This window comes from Musa acuminata, chromosome BXJ2-10 (genome assembly GCF_036884655.1).
Source record: "Musa acuminata AAA Group cultivar baxijiao chromosome BXJ2-10, Cavendish_Baxijiao_AAA, whole genome shotgun sequence".
NCBI classification, from domain to species: domain Eukaryota; kingdom Viridiplantae; phylum Streptophyta; class Magnoliopsida; order Zingiberales; family Musaceae; genus Musa; species Musa acuminata.
Genome location: NC_088347.1, coordinates 25,477,023 through 25,492,768, shown reverse-complemented (window position 1 = coordinate 25,492,768; position 15,746 = coordinate 25,477,023). Strand labels below are relative to the sequence as shown.

Genomic DNA, 15,746 nt, shown 5'->3' with positions numbered 1-15,746 from the left:
GGTGAGATAAAAGGGGGGGGGGGGGGGAAAGGTGTAGTTGTGCGTCAGCACGTGGGAGGCAGGGAGATGATGGTGTCGGCAGGAAAACGGCACGTGGGAGCAGGGACGGGGCAGCCCGCCGCGAATATTAAAGCCCAGGCGGACGTGTAGAGAGTTTGATGAGGGGAGGGGCGAGACTCGGAACACGAAGCGAACAGATGGATAAAGAGACGACGGGGGAACAAAACAAAAAGCCATCCTTTGCGTGCGCACGTTTACCGCGGCCAACACCATTCTCTTCCTCATCCCTGAACTTTGTCCCTCCTCTCTGCCTCTCTCTCTCTCATCCGACCTCCTCCTCCCCTCCTTAGTTTTGATATGGAGGGAGCGTAAGAGAGAGAGAGAGGCGGTGATTGTGATCCCTAAGAAACCGTTCCCAGTGGATGTTGCATTGTGTGGTTGGGGATGAGGAGTTCAGAAAAAGTAAGCAGTAGCAGTCGCAGCAGCAGCGGAAGAGCTGACTTGGGTATGCGTACACAGAGACCAAGAAAGGAGGAACAAAAGAGCAGCCTACGCACGAGAATAAAGCAAAGAGGCGGAAACATATGTACCTTCCACAGTGGGCTTTTCCGAAGCATTCTACAGGTGGAATAGATGCAGCAGACATGTCTTCCTGTACGTCCCCCATTAAAGTAGAGATATGCAACTTCGAACGCATTACTCTGTGAAACAAAGAGAGAGGAAAAGGGTCGGTCTGCTTGAGAACCATAAAATTCTAGCTATTATTTTTCCTGCCAACACGAATCTATCAACTGTCATTTTTCTACTGAACTGATGAATCTTATTATCTCTTAGCCGGTTTGCGTGTGCAAAGACGTGCAGCAGGAAATTAACAACACATAACTAGTAGTATCTGAGCGAGTTCTTCAGATATAAAGATAGAATCTTGGGATGAAGATGTCCACAAGTAAACAAGTCAAAAACCGTATCTACTGACTGCATCCGTCTGCGAGAGTCGGTTGCTGGACACAGCTTTTGATGACCATTCAGGAGATAGAAGACAAGTATATGGAGTATCACAAAAAATCCGAGTCAAAGTGTAAACTTTTACTACAACTGAATGAGACTGTATGGGGTACAAATGGAGGAAGGAAAGAACAAAGTTGGTACCGTGTCAGATGTCTTTGTCTGGTGGTCTCCCTGTGTTAAGAAATGGCATGCACCAGCCAAAGCCCCTCCTTTCTTTAGCCATCCACTATTATTATTATTATTATTATTATTATTATTATTATTATTATTATTATTATTATTACCCATCCCACTGGGCATTCTTTCGGGGTTTGGCTTGCCGTTAACAAACGCAGGAGGAGAGCGGACATGACGGCATCTGCTTGAGGCTTACGTGATGCTGGTTGACTGCTGACCAGTCCTTCTCTCTCTCTCTGTCTCCTCCTCTTTCTCTCCTTTCCTAAACCTTGCTTAGCAATTTCTAAAGAGATAGTGAGTGGTGTGGGCGTGGCGAGGCAGCACATCCAACCTTTTTTGCTCATGTACATATGCGGGGACTCCTCATCCAAGCTTTTTCGATATGAATCCAGGATGGTGGCACCACCTGCACACTGCATGCCTAGCTATGTGTGGGGGGGGGATGCCATCAAAAGTGGTCATAGATTGTGGTCCGCTGCTTCAACCTTCTCAAACATCCAGCGGAGGCAAAAACTGTGCACCAGGTTGTGATCCTTGAGACTGTTGGGTGTAAAGGTGAAGAAAGCCACACCAGGTTGTTTGCCGGCATGTCTGCTCCCAAGAATCAACTCAGCGAGCCTTGTCATGAATCATCATGCCATTCCACGTCAGGTTTTCTACCTCTCGAATTACCATGCAATGTGTATTATTCATTTGTTTTCCTACTACTCCTTCTGCTCGGTTGCTTTACGTGTAAGTGTATGTGGTCCTCCAGTAAATGAAACGTCGCTCCCAAGTTATAATTATGGGAGTAGGAGACATGCTCGTGCAGCTGAGAAATGGGGCTTCATGCTGTAATCATGGGGCCATAATGAGGCCGGTGGTCAAATTAAGTGGGGGAAGGGGGTGGTGGTGGAAGGAGAACAGGGTTTGGGTTGGAGAGGATCCCACCCCATGATGCTGCCTGCTCTGCTCTGGTCCCATGCAAGCACGACACGATTGGATTAACCGGTGTGGTATTAATGAGCCAAGACACCAAGATTCATCACCACCATGGCCCACCGGGACTGGGTTCATAGCCTCAGGAGGTGGCCTTTTTGGTAGATTGAGGAGTGGCGTTGGGTAGATATCATCATGGGGTTGCAACACGGGGGAGTAGAAAGAGGAAGCAGCAGCTTCCAGCATCACCTCAACGAGATGCCACCCCAAGTTTTGGGTACAACAGCTTGATTTGGTCTCTCCCTTTCCATGACACAATCATTAAGATGTGTGCTGGTTTTGTTGAATTGAATGTGCACTATCTTTCACATTTCCATATGAACCACATATTTCCTCTTCACTTGACCTTTAAGGAGCTTTACCTCTTACTAGGCCTAATGGGCTGTCTTCCTTAGGCTTTGCTTCATTATCCAAGCCCGTCACAGCCCAAATCCATACCAATCCATATACATATGCATAAAACCTAAGCTTGGTCAATATATATATATATATATATATATATATATATATATATATATAATTGTTGAGGAGGTCATTATTATATAAAATAAAGTTTTGGAACTTAAAAAGATCTTAAGGAGGACAGGAGAAGCTGATTTAGGATACATGGTTATTGGTAACTATGCTTCGGATGACAATGATGATGAGGATGCAGAACAAAGCTTCTCGTTTATTCCATCACTTCTTGAACTTTGATATGGGAGTTTGGATCCTCACATCAACATAATTCATCCGTTTAAGATAAAATTATTCCATAAAATAAGTGTATTGCTGTAAATTTTTTATATCACAAGGAATTAGATAAATTATATTATTTTTTCACAATGGCTCGTTTTTTTTTAATATAAAATTATAAATTTATGTATATCCAAAACCTATATATTCCCTTATAAGTCATAATATTATATATTCTTTTGAATAGTAAATATGTTTATATCGTTGTCTAGCTATCTACTTGCTCGTATTATCATTGGTATATGTCGAGATAAAAAGTCAAACGTTATCTAATTCATGATCCAAGTTACAATGAAATAGGAGAACTCCTTCCATGACGATTGACAATGATTGAAGATGTAGATCCTAAAATGAAACTAAGTTACGACACAGCTTTACCTATAATAAAAGTTATATCAGATGCATTTATGATAAGAATTACTTTAAAAAAAATGAAAATACTTTTATTAATTTAAAAAAAATTATTTTTATTAAAATTAATATTTATTTTTGATAATAAATATTCGAAAAAAAAAATGATGTGGACTTTCTTCTCATGGGATCAAACTTCCACGAAATGCTTCTATCGGTGTCGTGGCTGGCTCCGCATTCTCGGGTGGGTCCCGCGTGAATAACAGCGTGCTCCGAGAGAGAGCTGATTCTGATACGGTCCGACACTTCTGGAAGATTCCTAATGGAAATATCTTTCCATCCTCTCTGACGCCTCCAGAAGGTACTGGAACATCTTTCCATCCTCTCTCCCGCCTCTAGAAGGAACTGGAACATTTTTCCCTGCCCTCACCCTCTCCCTTCTTCCAGAATTATCCCTTCCTTCTGCTATATATAACACGCATCTGTTTGATCCCAATCCACCACAAAATCGTAACCGACGTCGAACGAGTTCCTCTCAAAGCTTTCAACCAACACAGATAGGGAGAGATGGAGAGCCCCTTCTTCTACTCGCTCGATCCATGGAGCGCCGCTGGCCGCCGGCGCGGACAGAGAGACGTCGAGAGCCCCTTCTTCTACCCCGCCGATCCATGGAGCGCCGCTGGCCGCAACTACCCACACGGCCCTGCGACCGTGCCCACCTCGAATCCTCGCGTCGTCTCCATTCCCGTCCACTTTGTTAGGTCCGAGGAGGCCCCCGCCGTCACGAAGCCTTCCATGGCGCCGCCGTCTGAGGCGGTACGGTCGTCAGCGGCCGTCGCCATCCAGAGGTTCTTTAGGGGCCACATGGTGCGGAAGAACGTGAGCATCGTCTCTCAGGTCGCGATGAAGGTGGAGGAGATCGATCGGAGGGTTCGCACGGAGGCGGAGCGGCTGAGGGCGGACCCCAAGGAACGGCTGCGGATGGGCGAGATGCTAATGTCGCTGCTCCTCCGTCTGGACTCCGTCCGCGGGGTGAGGGAGTATCGGAAGAAGGCGATCCGGAGGGTGATCGCGGTCCAGGATTTCCTGGATTCGATCTCGTCCCAAATCCTAGAATCGTCGAATTCTCATTATTCGGAACCACTGATTCCGGCGGAGACGCATCAAGATAACCGTGATCCGGATGCCGACCTTGAAGAGGCAGAGGAGCCTCCTAAAGGAGGTAATTTCGATGGAGAGTCAGCCCTCGACGCCAACGCCGAAGAAGCCTCGACTCAAGAGTGCCAAGACCCGGATTTTGCTGCTGCCGATGAAGCTGCCTCTCAACAGAGCCAAGATCTAGGAGTTGTCATCGTCCAAGATGCCGAAGCACAAGATAGGGAACGGGTGTCTGATGCTTCTGATGAGGGATTTGAAACCTTAGATTTCATCGATGACCTCGAGAAAGAAGAAGCGAAGGATGAAGGCTTCGTGGTGATTCCGATGGATGAAGCTGAAGCTATCGACACTTCTCCGACAAAGGCCAACTCGGAGGCAAAATTCCAATGCGACGAGGCTGCCACGGGCAAAGCTGGCGTTTCTGATTCAACAGAGCAAGAAAGCAGGGAGACGACCGCTGTCCGCTCGGAGAATGCTCCGGAGGTCTCAACGGATATGGTTGACGCTTCAACCGGGGAGGCAGGATCGCACATGGCCGAGGACTCGATGCACGCAATGGCGGAACCCACAAAGGATTCAACGGACGCCTCGGGGACGGGGGAGGTGCTGAAGAAGGTGATGGCGGAGAGCGAGAGGCTGCAAGGGCTGGTGGCGGCGTTGTGCGAGCGGAGTGCGCAGCAGGTCAGTCTGATGGCAGGGCTGTTCGAGAGGGTCGAGCACTTGGAGCGGGCGATGCAGAGGATGGAGAAGAATAAGAAGAGACGTGCAAACCGCCCTCTTGCTTCCCCGATCGATAAGAAAGGAAGCCAAACGAAGCAGTGATTCCGTCGTTTCTTGGTTTGCAAATGCCATCTCTGCTTTGCTTTGGTTTTGTTTTGTTTTGTTTCTTTGGTTCGATAATGTGGTTTGTTCTGAAGCTTGTAAGAGAATAGATGAACAAAGAAGTCGAGGTTGCCTCCATGTCTTATTTACCTAGCGGGGAGAGTTTTTGATAACGTTATTAGAGAGAACGCTCCCTTCATCGAACCAAAGAAAAAGTCAATTACCAACCAGGGAGTATAAATCGAGATTTGCAGTATTCTATTAAATGCGAATCGAAATTGGTGTATTACAAATCCACAAGCCGAAAAACCAATTCCTTCTATCTTATAACAGATTTGAGTCTCGACCTTTAAGGCTTGACCTAAGCTCCGAACCGGAATTCACAGGGAGAAATGGTATGCCAAATCTCCCTCTCTCGTGTGAATCGTGGAGTTCTTGTCTCATTGAGTTCGCCTTTGAATTTGTTTTGCGCAATGGTTTTCTCTGATAGATTACTGTTTTCGTGGATTTTGGGATTAGTTGTGGAGTTTCGTGACCACGAATTGTTCCATCTGTTAGGCTCCTAAAAGAGGCAGAAGAGTGCCAGTCTTGGCGAAGAAGAAAGCGGTAATCTTTTTGTTATTGTCGAGAAAAAGTTATTCAGTTGGTCTGGGTGGTGATCTCTTTCTGCTGACTGCTGTGATGGTCTCTGGATGCCAGGAGAAGCGGCCGAAGCAGTTTGGGATAGGAGGTGCTTTGCCGCCGTAGAGGGACCTGCACCGGTTCCTGAAATGGCTGAAGGTTGCCGGATTCGGAGGAAGAGAAGAATCCTCAAGCAGCGGCATTAGGTCCCGCCGGCACTGAACCAGTTTACCAGAACTTTGGACAAGAATCTTGGTATGTACTATCTATTAATCTTTTCTCAGCTGTTGCTTCTAGCTGTTTTTAATTCGATTAGTAGATTTACGAAAGAGAAACAGCGATCTTGATTCGTTTCGTTGTTCACAATTTGATTTTTTTTTTTTTTTGCTTGAATTTTTGAAAGTTTATGAAGACAGTAGAAAATATCAGTTAGCCGAAATTTAGATGAATAGAGAATAAAAAGGTATTATTGTAACATGCTTAAGTAAAAGAAAGTTTAATTTCTAACCTACATGTGCCTCTCTTATACCCAATCTAACATGCTCGAGAAACAAATACATGGATTCTTTAACCAAGATACTCTCATGAAAAGTATTCTCAAACATGAACTGAGCTTCAAAACTCTTGTATTTGAGTTATTCATTTGCTAATTACAGTCATATAATGTAGGTTCTTATTTCCGTATAGATTGGATATCACAAATGATTCATTCCCCAAATTTGTCAAGTAAAATGTAAATGACTACACATACCTTTTAAGTACAAGGTAACTCTGTTTCACCATTCCATAATCATGCTAAGGGATAACCTTCTTGAGAAAATGTTCCAACCAAAGCCTGCTTGTTAAGCACCACAACTTGCCATCATGACCTGATATGCTATTCCTCATTTTATCAGTCATGTCTTCTTTTTATGTACTCTCATCAAGTATCTAATCTTTACTCAGTTTCTAATGACTTATCTTCCTGTGTGGTTATGGGCTTCGCCGCTTTCCTCCATTATCTGTTTTCAATTATAGTGTTTCAATTTTTTTTGGTGCAATACAACTTATATGCAATTACCTTATAAACTTATGGTGTGCTGCTGTTTGTTCAAGACTGTTTTGGTAAATGTTTTACATAATCTATGAAGAATTTGGCGTGTCGGAAGCCACTGTTGCATTATCTCTTTTTAAGTTGGCGAGCTAAAATGTGTTCCAAAGTGGCAATCGGAGATAAGATCTACATCCATTTAAATTTTGACCTCAAATAATAAAGAGTGCAACCAGATCTGTCACTACTACTGTGCCTTTATGATTCGAATATAATTATGAAAGAATATGTGGATTTCTTAGCTCAGTTTTCCTACTCATAAGGTTTGATGGTAGATCTTCTGTGACTGCAAAGGTGTTTTGATTTTGTTGTGTCAACTGGAATCATACATGTATTACCTGGTTTCCTCTCTGCATGTGTGGTAGCGTTACTGTTTAGTGTTTTTTACTTTCTCCTTGTGCGTGTATATTTCAATGCCCTGAACCAAAGTCTGCTGTTTGATTCAGGACTTAGAATGCTATAATTTACATTCCATCCATGAAGCTGAGTTTTAGGTGTATCTGCACCTACAAACCTGTTCAAGGTGCTTCTAAGTACCGAGCTGAAGACAAAGCTGCAAAGAAGGAAAAGCTTCTAAAGAGGGCACAAGCCTGTTGTTGTTAAGTACAGTCTCAATCATGTCACTTATCTCATAGAACAGGTTTTAAATCTTCACATTTGACTTCATATATCAAATGAATGAATCTGGATTTTTCTTTTTTTGCCAAATGCCTAAGAAGCATATACAGAAAAACATCACCACTCTCTTCTACTGTTGCAAGTATATACTTTTACACTTTCTATTTGTTGGCTAATAGAACAAGGCACAGTTGGTGGTGATTGTTCATGATGTGGATCCTATTGAGCTTGTAGGTGCCTTCTTCTGTACTGACACAATTGCTAAGCTTATTCTAGTATGCTGATATACATTTGCTGGCTGTACCGATTTGAATTTCTTCAGATTGATTGTGATTCCAAATTCTTACAGATCGTGCACAAGAAAACAACATCAGTCCTATGCTTGACCAGAGGATAAATTGGAGTTCAGCAAAATATTAGAAGCCATCAAGGTGAAGAGACAAAAGCTACAGTCATGCATAAATTTTTATCTTTAAGCTGTGAGCCTTAACCCCATTCCTTACCGACTCCACTTCTTCTTGCAGGCTAATTTCAATGATAAATTTGATGAGATCAGGAAGAAATAGCGTGGTGGGATAATGGGATCCAAATCCCAGGCCAAAACAAAGGCCAGGGAAAAGATGCATACCATCAGAGGATGAGTTAGATCTTCTCTCTGTGTTGTTAGTTGATGATAAATTAATTACCTTGAGCATATTTTTTGACTTCATTACGAACACTATTAAAAGGATTTTGTACTTGTTTTTAATTAAATGCATCTCTGATCAATTGATTGTAATCAATCCAATCATGAACTCAATTGGTGGACAAACAACAATCTTCGAATACAAATCCAACATTTAGCCCGCAAAGATCCTTACTCGTTAGCTAATTCACCCATCAACCGAATCCCATCCGTCCAGATTCGTTAATCACGACCGTCCCTTTGCCAACTATATCCCATTCCCCCCACCCTGTGTAGTCTCTCCGCCACTGGCAGACAAGCCACCCCCAACCCGCACGCGTCGTGAGAGACGAAAGTATGGCAGAAGGCAACGACAATGCCAACGGTTCAATGGCGCAGCAGCTCCTCTTCCAGCAGCACCGGCAACAGCTCTTCCTCATGCAGCAGCAGCAACTCCAGCAACAATTGCAACGTCAACAACAGCAGCAGCAGGCCGTCTCCCGCTTCCCCTCCAACATCCGATCCCTACACTTCCAGGCCCCTACGCCGCCGGCAGCGGCGCAGCCTTCCTCTTCACAACCATTGCCATCCTCCGTTCTCCACCATCCACCGCAGCCCCAGTCGGCGAGGCCTGCAGCGGTGGGCGTCGAAGTCGGGGTCGGGAGGCCCGGGAACCCCGTGGAGGTCGAGATGGCGCAGAAGGACGCCTTGATGGTCTGCAACCCCGACTTCAAATGCCCCTTCGCCTCCGTGGAGGATGCCGTGCTCAGGTATGCCCCACTTCTAGGGCTTTTCTTTTTTCGGTTGGATCTTAGATCTGTAGCTCCCTTGCGATCCTAGGGTTTTGTTGCCTCTTCCCTTTTTCTTCAAAAAAGAGAATTTTGGTGTTGGTAAAGAAAATAATTACGTTGGGGAAACTAGTGTCTGATCGATCGATAGGATAAAGGGAGGAGAGGACGAGAATCTGAGAGTGAACTCACAATGTATCCCCAGGTTTGTTCTTAACTAGCAGTACTATTTGCATCTTGTTCTGCGATAGGTAGGCAGATCAGAAGGAACAATGAAAGCCCGATTGCAAGACAAAAAAGTGCTGTATGTAGATATCTTTCCAAATTCGATAAAGAAAAAGGGATTTTTTTCTTGTACTAACCAACATAGACAATCTTTGGTACTACCACGTAGCTACTAGGAGCTTCAATTTTCTTTTCCTATATTCTACATTTCAGTTTTGCTAGTTTTCTTATTAGTTGCACCTTCAGATCAACAAACTTTGTTCTGTAACAGATATCATTCCTCTTCACATGAATTCTCTCAATAATTTCATCAAAATGGTCAACCGGTTCTAGGCTGCAAGTTCCATGAGGAAAAAGTGTGAAGAAAAACATAAAAATCTCCATGCTCATGATTTCATCGAGAGTAGCATAAGCCTTTGATGATCGATGCCCAAAAATATGCCTATGTATATGATGGTTAATAAGAATATATGTACTTAATAAGAGGCTACACAATAATATAAAAAAATGTTTTGGTTTCTTTCATTCCCTATTTCTTTTTCCAATCTTGTTGAGTAACTTATTTACGTTATCACATATATGTTGAAGAGGTGACATCATCCACATGTTCCTGTTATTCGAATGGATGGCTGGCGACTAAAATGATACTTTTTTCAGTACACTATACTATAACAAGAAGTTCTTTTTGATTTATGGAAAACGATTATATACCAATGCAGTTTAATTGTCTAAGGTCAAGTAGCATATTTAAACCTGAAGTGTTCCAGGCATCATGCTAGATGGCTCAGTGAACTGTTGACCACAGTCCAAGGTTTTAGGCAAAGGTGCACATGAATCTAGGTTCGCCTCCTCGACAAAGTTGTTTTCCCTTAGATTCATGAGACCATACTGCATGTTTGACAAATAGAAAAGTTTCTTATGTGATTGATTGCAAATGGTAAAACATTTTTCTTTTTGCAAATATAACTTCACCTTATGCTATGCCTATTTGGAATAAAGGCTTGCTGATTAAGTTCAATGTATTTAATCTAATGGTCACTCTTCATGGAGACAACTAAAGGATTTCATCATGAATTATGGACTTAAGGATTTAATGGTAAGATTGAAGTATAGTATTGAGAACTAGAGTGCATTTACGCTTGTTCCACTTCAACTTTGACATGACAAAATTGCTTTGTGCTTTAGTCAGTACAAAACCTTCACAAGTGAAAGAGGCTTCAGGGGAAAGTAAGCAATTCTGCCTTGCTGCTTTGTGAAATTTGTCCATAAATTTTGAGCTTGATCTTGATTTTGATAGAAATCACATTAGCATCATTCTAAACCGAGAATAAATTTGGTTGTTCCATCACCAGGTAGTTGGTCAAAGAATTCAGGATGATGATAGAAGAAAAAGATATGTTGTATCAATTATCTTGAGGCATTTCTGGTTTGTAAATATCTGCTTGGTAACGGGCAAGGGGCCTTGTACCTTACAGACAATGTACCAATAAACCATCAGCGATGTGATTGGTTATATTGGTCGATGTGGGATCTATACTATAGTCTCAACTGCTATATGGCACATAATGGTCTGTCCTAGAAGAGTTCCATTATCATTATATAAAACTATAATCCTTAACTAGAGGACGATCAAGAATTAGAATAACTATATATCGGAAAGTATACATGGCAAGACAAAAAGTTGATCAAGTAATTTATTGTGAATTAATTTCTCATCGTTGATGGTTGCATTACTATCTGCACAGGTTTACAGTGATTTTTTTTTGTACTTGGAAGTCTAGAAGGATTGCTTTGTGTTTGTAACTACTGTTAGAAAGATTTGGAATTCATTATGCTTGCATGTGACTTACATTCTTGCACTTTATTAGTTTCTCATTTTCAATCATACTTCTATTCAACTAATTTATTGTACTTTTTTTTATGGAGTGATTTATGGCATTCTGTCTAGAAAACTGCGTGACTGGATAAATTGGAACTTTCATGTCATGGAAAGTTCTTTTTAATGGTCTTCGCCATGAGCATGTCTTTAGCAGATCAGATCACTGTCTTACCCTGAAATGTGCTGTTATGACTTATTTATATTGCTTCAATACATAGTGTGGTTAAACTGACTTAAAATAATTAACTTTGCATAGCTGCAAGGAGTTCATTGTACCTGTGTGCTACTTGTCTCCTTGTCACATCTTCCTGTAGCTTTACTGCTTAGCTTTTTTGTCATTGTGGATCATTCCATGCAGTAGTGTATTGCTTATCATGTGGAAATCACAAAACTTAAGATTAATTGATTATGAAGACCATTAAAACTTAAAAGGGTTCATTTCATCATTTGCTTCTGACTTTTCAGGCTGCTGCCTTACCATGTGGTTTCCGATTATGAAGCTGAAGAAGATGACAGAATCCTCGATGGTGATACCCTTGGTCATATTATTTCACGACTCCAGCAATGGGACCAAAACATTCTCACAAAGATTGCAGAGTTCACGACTACATTTGAGAAACAAGTCCTTGCTTTCAACATATTGTCACGGAAGAGAGCACAAGGAGAATTCAGGTCAGAGGAGAGGCTTATGATAGAGCAGGCTTTAATGCAAGAAGAGAAGCAAGCTTTGCTGGAAATAAGAGCAGAAATGGAATCTAGAGAGAAGGCTGGTAGGGAAGCCGCAGAGGCCAAAATGCGGATGGCAATGGCTCAGGCTGAACATGCTCGAGCAGAGGCTCAGGTCCATGCAGAAATGTATGTTCGTGCCCCGATGAGGGCTAGTACTGCTACATGCCTCGGTGACGAGGGTTCTGGCCATGATATGGGGCAGGAACAGGGAGGTAACATGGACGAAATTCATGGGTGGGGAAGCGCTCAAAGAGAGGATGAAGAGCCATCACAGGATTTTTTGAATGATGAGAACGGAACTGAGAATGTAGACACCAGAGCACAAGGTGAATGGCGAGAAGCTGGTGAGCTGGACCTGAACTCCAGGTGATATAAGGTTAACGTTGGCTGCTCTTCTGTGGAGGAGATCCAAAACTCTTTCCAGCTTGCATTTAGTAGCTTATGCACAAAGTCGGTCGGTCACAAATTGTCAAATTTGACATGAGCAGATCTGTCATGTTGACAGAGATCTATTGCTGCATTTATTTAGAAAAAAGAAAAAGTTTCTTTTCAAAAGGAGAGTACACTCTATTGCTAGATCTAATTTGGCGACTATCAAAATGCAGCTGTGGATCAGATAAGTTGGAAGCCTGTTCATGATGTTAAGCAGCTTTTAATATCCTGAAGATTGGTTTTGGGCAGAATGATTCGAAGGCTTACATGGCTATACCTTTTAAGCATCTTTGTTCCTTAATAGAATGCTATGCTGCTGAAACTGAACACATTACTTTCTGGATGTCTTACTAGTAGGCAGGAAATACTTTGGACAATATCGCTGAAGAATTAAGTTGCTTTTGTAGACTGATTGTTGGTTACAAACACCATGGTTGAAACTATATTTCTGCTTGGCATTGACTTGGAGATTTCTTGGTACCATGCAGTTCTGAGGCAGAGTATCTGTACGTTATGAAGCATTGGATCTCTCGGAGACTCAGGTAAAATATCAAATTTTCGCCAAAATATTTGGATTTCTCTATACTAAGAGGATTCATAGCATTTAGTCCTTGTTGTTTCATATTCCAACTTTTGTTTCTCCTACTTCTTGCCTTATCGTCTTTCCTCTAATGCAAGAAGCATCAGAAGAAAATAGGGTTTCAGAGGCAACACCTGTAGACACAATTTTTTGAGCATCCCAGTTGGTCACTTTTATTTGTGGATAAGGAGACTTGTAGCTTCCTTAAAGTAAGTCATTATCCAATTCTGAAGTCCTTTTAAGATATTGACTTGCCATATGGTAACTCCTGCACACATAAGAGTAATATCATACATGCATCAATTACGTACAGCATCCACTTTGGTATTCTTTTGTTCATTATACTGATATTACAAGCAAATGGTTAGGTTGAATATAGCACCAGAATATATTCTTCTGCTAGATATTTCAGTATTAATAGTGACTCAACAAAAGCCTACTATTCCCTTTCTTCCAGAGCTTGGGCAGCACCATACCCTCCTGTACTCTGATTCCTTTTTTTTGCAAAAGGAATCCTAAATAAATCTCCAAAAAAAATTGTTCTTAATCCTTAAACCATTGACATAAATATAATTCATAACTCAAATTATGAAATGATTTTCTTGTCCATGCACCCCTTTTTGATGCAGAGGATAAGTGTCATCTGCCCTCCTCCAAAGCATCCTGGCTTGATGTGACCAGATTGGTTTACAAGTAGCTAAGTAACACTAGAATATGAATATCGACTACAAAGCACGCTACCCATCTCAGACAAACAATTGTCATCTTTTGTGATGGCCATATATATATGTATATATACTGTTGGCAATCTTAGCAGTGCTGAAAGGAAGGAAGAGCATGACAAGCAGTACTTATGAATGGAACCCTAATCCAAAGGGTACAAGGTGGCGGTAGGATCCTTCAAACTCGTAACATGTTGTGATTGGTATACAGATCGTCAGACTCTTGAAGCAGATACATAACACTTGCATACAGATCAGACTGGTATGTTCATACTGCAGGCTGCTTAAGAGTAGTTCAGGGTAGTTATTCACAGGGTTCATATTGCAGCCGTTGTCTTCTTTGCATCTTCGGCTACTGGCACGGCCGGAATCGCCCCATTGTCTCACCAGCAGTTCACTTGCAAGCTTGCAGGCGACATCCTGAAGGCCCTGTCCCATGCGTACCGGAACTTGACAGAGAGCGAGCTGGGGATGCCCTTCCCGTCGTTGACGAGGTAGCCGGTGCCCTCGCGCCGGAACAACTTGGGGTCGACCGTGGCGGAGCTGGCGAAGCCTTCCGACCGCAGGAACACGTTGGTGATGGTGCAGCGGCACAGGTTCTTCACCTCCACCTGGAACACCGGGTCGTAGCCGACCTTCCGCCCCGTGTTGGTCTGCTGCACCTGAACGCTCGACAGATCGCACCGCTGGCTCGCCACTGTCAAAGATCCCAACACACAGGACGAGAACAAGGATCACCTATGGGTCCTCAAAAAAGCAGCACCTCGAGATGGGAAGAGGGAGGGCACGTACCTGTCGCGAGGAGATGCAGGAAGAGTGCAGCGGAGAGGAGCTTCAGGACAGCCGCCATCGGAATTGCTTCGTTACAATTGGGTGGGGAGCCTTGTACCGGTCAGTATATATAGAAAGCGGTCGTTTTCCTTCGACTGTTGACAGATCACTTGTGCTTTCCACTGAGCTCCTGTAAAATTCGATATCTAATTACTGGGTGGGGAAATCCTTTTACTTTGCCTTCAGCAGTGGGAAGCAAAACAGTAGTGTTCTGCTTTAGTCACCACCATTCTGAGCCACAACTTTGTGGCATGTTAGGCTGTGGGTTCGCTTTTACCCTCTCCTGTATTAGGCTTCCTTCTCCTTCCTTAGGCTCCACGCCATGATCCAAAAACTAAGCAGGAGACCAAGTCAGTATCGACAACATGAAGAGACCGAGAGTAGGAGTTTCTATGGTCTTTCATCTTCACTTTCGGGTCCTCCTCTAACAATTCTAATTCTTCAGAACCTCTGTAGTCTTCCATGCTACGAAAGTCGCCTCATCTTTCAACACCTACTACTCTCCACTGAAACCAAACAGTAGATGGAGTTCGAAAGTTGACCTTGTGTCAGAATGTGGATCCCATGACAGGAGTTATATCTCATAGTGAAAGGAGAGATGAGGGTTCTAACGGTGTTGATCGGAGAAGACCCCAAACCAAGGAAACATGTTTGTGCAAACAATTTGAGCTTTCAGAAAGAAAAATAATGGTGTATAGATCGAGCTTGGGCAGGCTGATGTTGATGCCCACAGGAGGAAAGCAGAGAGAGAGAGAGATCAATCAGGGATGGTCACTGCATACTTAAAAGTCGGAAAAGCCACCGAAGAGGCCAATCCTTGCTGATGACCTAAAAGTCAAGAGATCCTATCAGATACTAAAAGCCGGGATTCATGATGATTCAGATGAGCTCCCGGAAACTTTATGCACCCCGCAGGAAGTCCCATGCACATTTTTATAATGCCAAGAACCATGAGACCTTATCAAATCGACAAGCCATGTGTCGATCTTAGATAATTCAAAGTCCCAAAAAATATCCCGTAGAATAAATCTTTCAAGTTTCCTTCCACCGATACAAAGGTTACTAGACGTCGTTCCGCATAATTAAACACGATAAATTGATCTCCTCAAATTAGCGATTTAAGTTCAACAGGCCTCCTCGAGGAAGAAAAAGAATTTTGATCACCAAGAAAACATCAAGATTAGATAATGAGGAAGAGTGACACATTGCATGTCTTTTGAAGAAAGTACACCTACTTCGAGTTAAAGCAGCGGAGTAGAATAGCGCCTACACCAGAATGAACTAAACTATGGGAAAGCAGACTTCTTTTGCATGCTGAATCGTTCCTAACTTCGCATG

The 15,746-nt window shown here is 42.8% G+C and overlaps 3 protein-coding genes across 8 annotated transcripts; 2 read left to right on the top strand and 1 right to left on the bottom strand.

Moving 5' to 3' along the window:
- Positions 1-3,816: 3,816 nt before the first annotated feature.
- Positions 3,817-5,229, top strand: LOC135625712 (uncharacterized). The gene has a single exon (XM_065130800.1). It carries the CDS (start codon positions 3,817-3,819, stop codon positions 5,227-5,229), a length of 1,413 nt encoding a protein of 470 aa, XP_064986872.1.
- A 255-nt stretch (positions 5,230-5,484) lies between these two features.
- On the top strand, positions 5,485-14,593 carry LOC135624661 (mediator of RNA polymerase II transcription subunit 15-like). Of its 6 annotated transcripts, none has more exons than XM_065128503.1 (8): positions 5,485-5,624; positions 5,749-5,835; positions 5,929-6,105; positions 7,387-7,989; positions 8,083-8,992; positions 11,580-12,817; positions 12,957-13,064; positions 13,990-14,593. In XM_065128503.1, exons 5-6 carry the CDS (start codon positions 8,580-8,582, stop codon positions 12,211-12,213), a joined length of 1,047 nt encoding a protein of 348 aa, XP_064984575.1. In that variant the 5' UTR covers positions 5,485-5,624; positions 5,749-5,835; positions 5,929-6,105; positions 7,387-7,989; positions 8,083-8,579; the 3' UTR covers positions 12,214-12,817; positions 12,957-13,064; positions 13,990-14,593. The 6 variants fall into 6 exon arrangements, with proteins under 6 accessions (XP_064984575.1, XP_064984573.1, XP_064984572.1 ...); XM_065128501.1 differs by having other exon boundaries at positions 12,957-13,839; XM_065128500.1 differs by having other exon boundaries at positions 12,957-13,839; positions 13,906-14,593.
- On the bottom strand, positions 13,707-14,503 carry LOC135624662 (uncharacterized). The gene is made up of 2 exons (XM_065128504.1): positions 14,370-14,503; positions 13,707-14,274 (listed from the first exon to the last, which is right to left on the bottom strand). Exons 1-2 carry the CDS (start codon positions 14,425-14,427, stop codon positions 13,961-13,963), a joined length of 372 nt encoding a protein of 123 aa, XP_064984576.1. The 5' UTR covers positions 14,428-14,503; the 3' UTR covers positions 13,707-13,960.
- Positions 14,594-15,746: the final 1,153 nt, after the last annotated feature.

What these genes read in the sequence shown, in the direction of transcription:
- LOC135625712 (XM_065130800.1), top strand. Translation starts at nt 3,817, where the DNA reads ATGGAGAGCCCCTTCTTCTACTCGCTCGATCCATGGAGCGCCGCTGGC.
- LOC135624661 (XM_065128502.1), top strand. Translation starts at nt 8,580, where the DNA reads ATGGCAGAAGGCAACGACAATGCCAACGGTTCAATGGCGCAGCAGCTC. An exon ending in GTGGAGGATGCCGTGCTCAG is followed by an intron (nt 8,993 to 11,579) that starts GTATGCCCCACT and finishes CTGACTTTTCAG; the next exon opens with GCTGCTGCCTTACCATGTGG.
- LOC135624662 (XM_065128504.1), bottom strand. Translation starts at nt 14,427, where the DNA reads ATGGCGGCTGTCCTGAAGCTCCTCTCCGCTGCACTCTTCCTGCATCTC. An exon ending in CCTGCATCTCCTCGCGACAG is followed by an intron (nt 14,275 to 14,369) that starts GTACGTGCCCTC and finishes GATCTTTGACAG; the next exon opens with TGGCGAGCCAGCGGTGCGAT.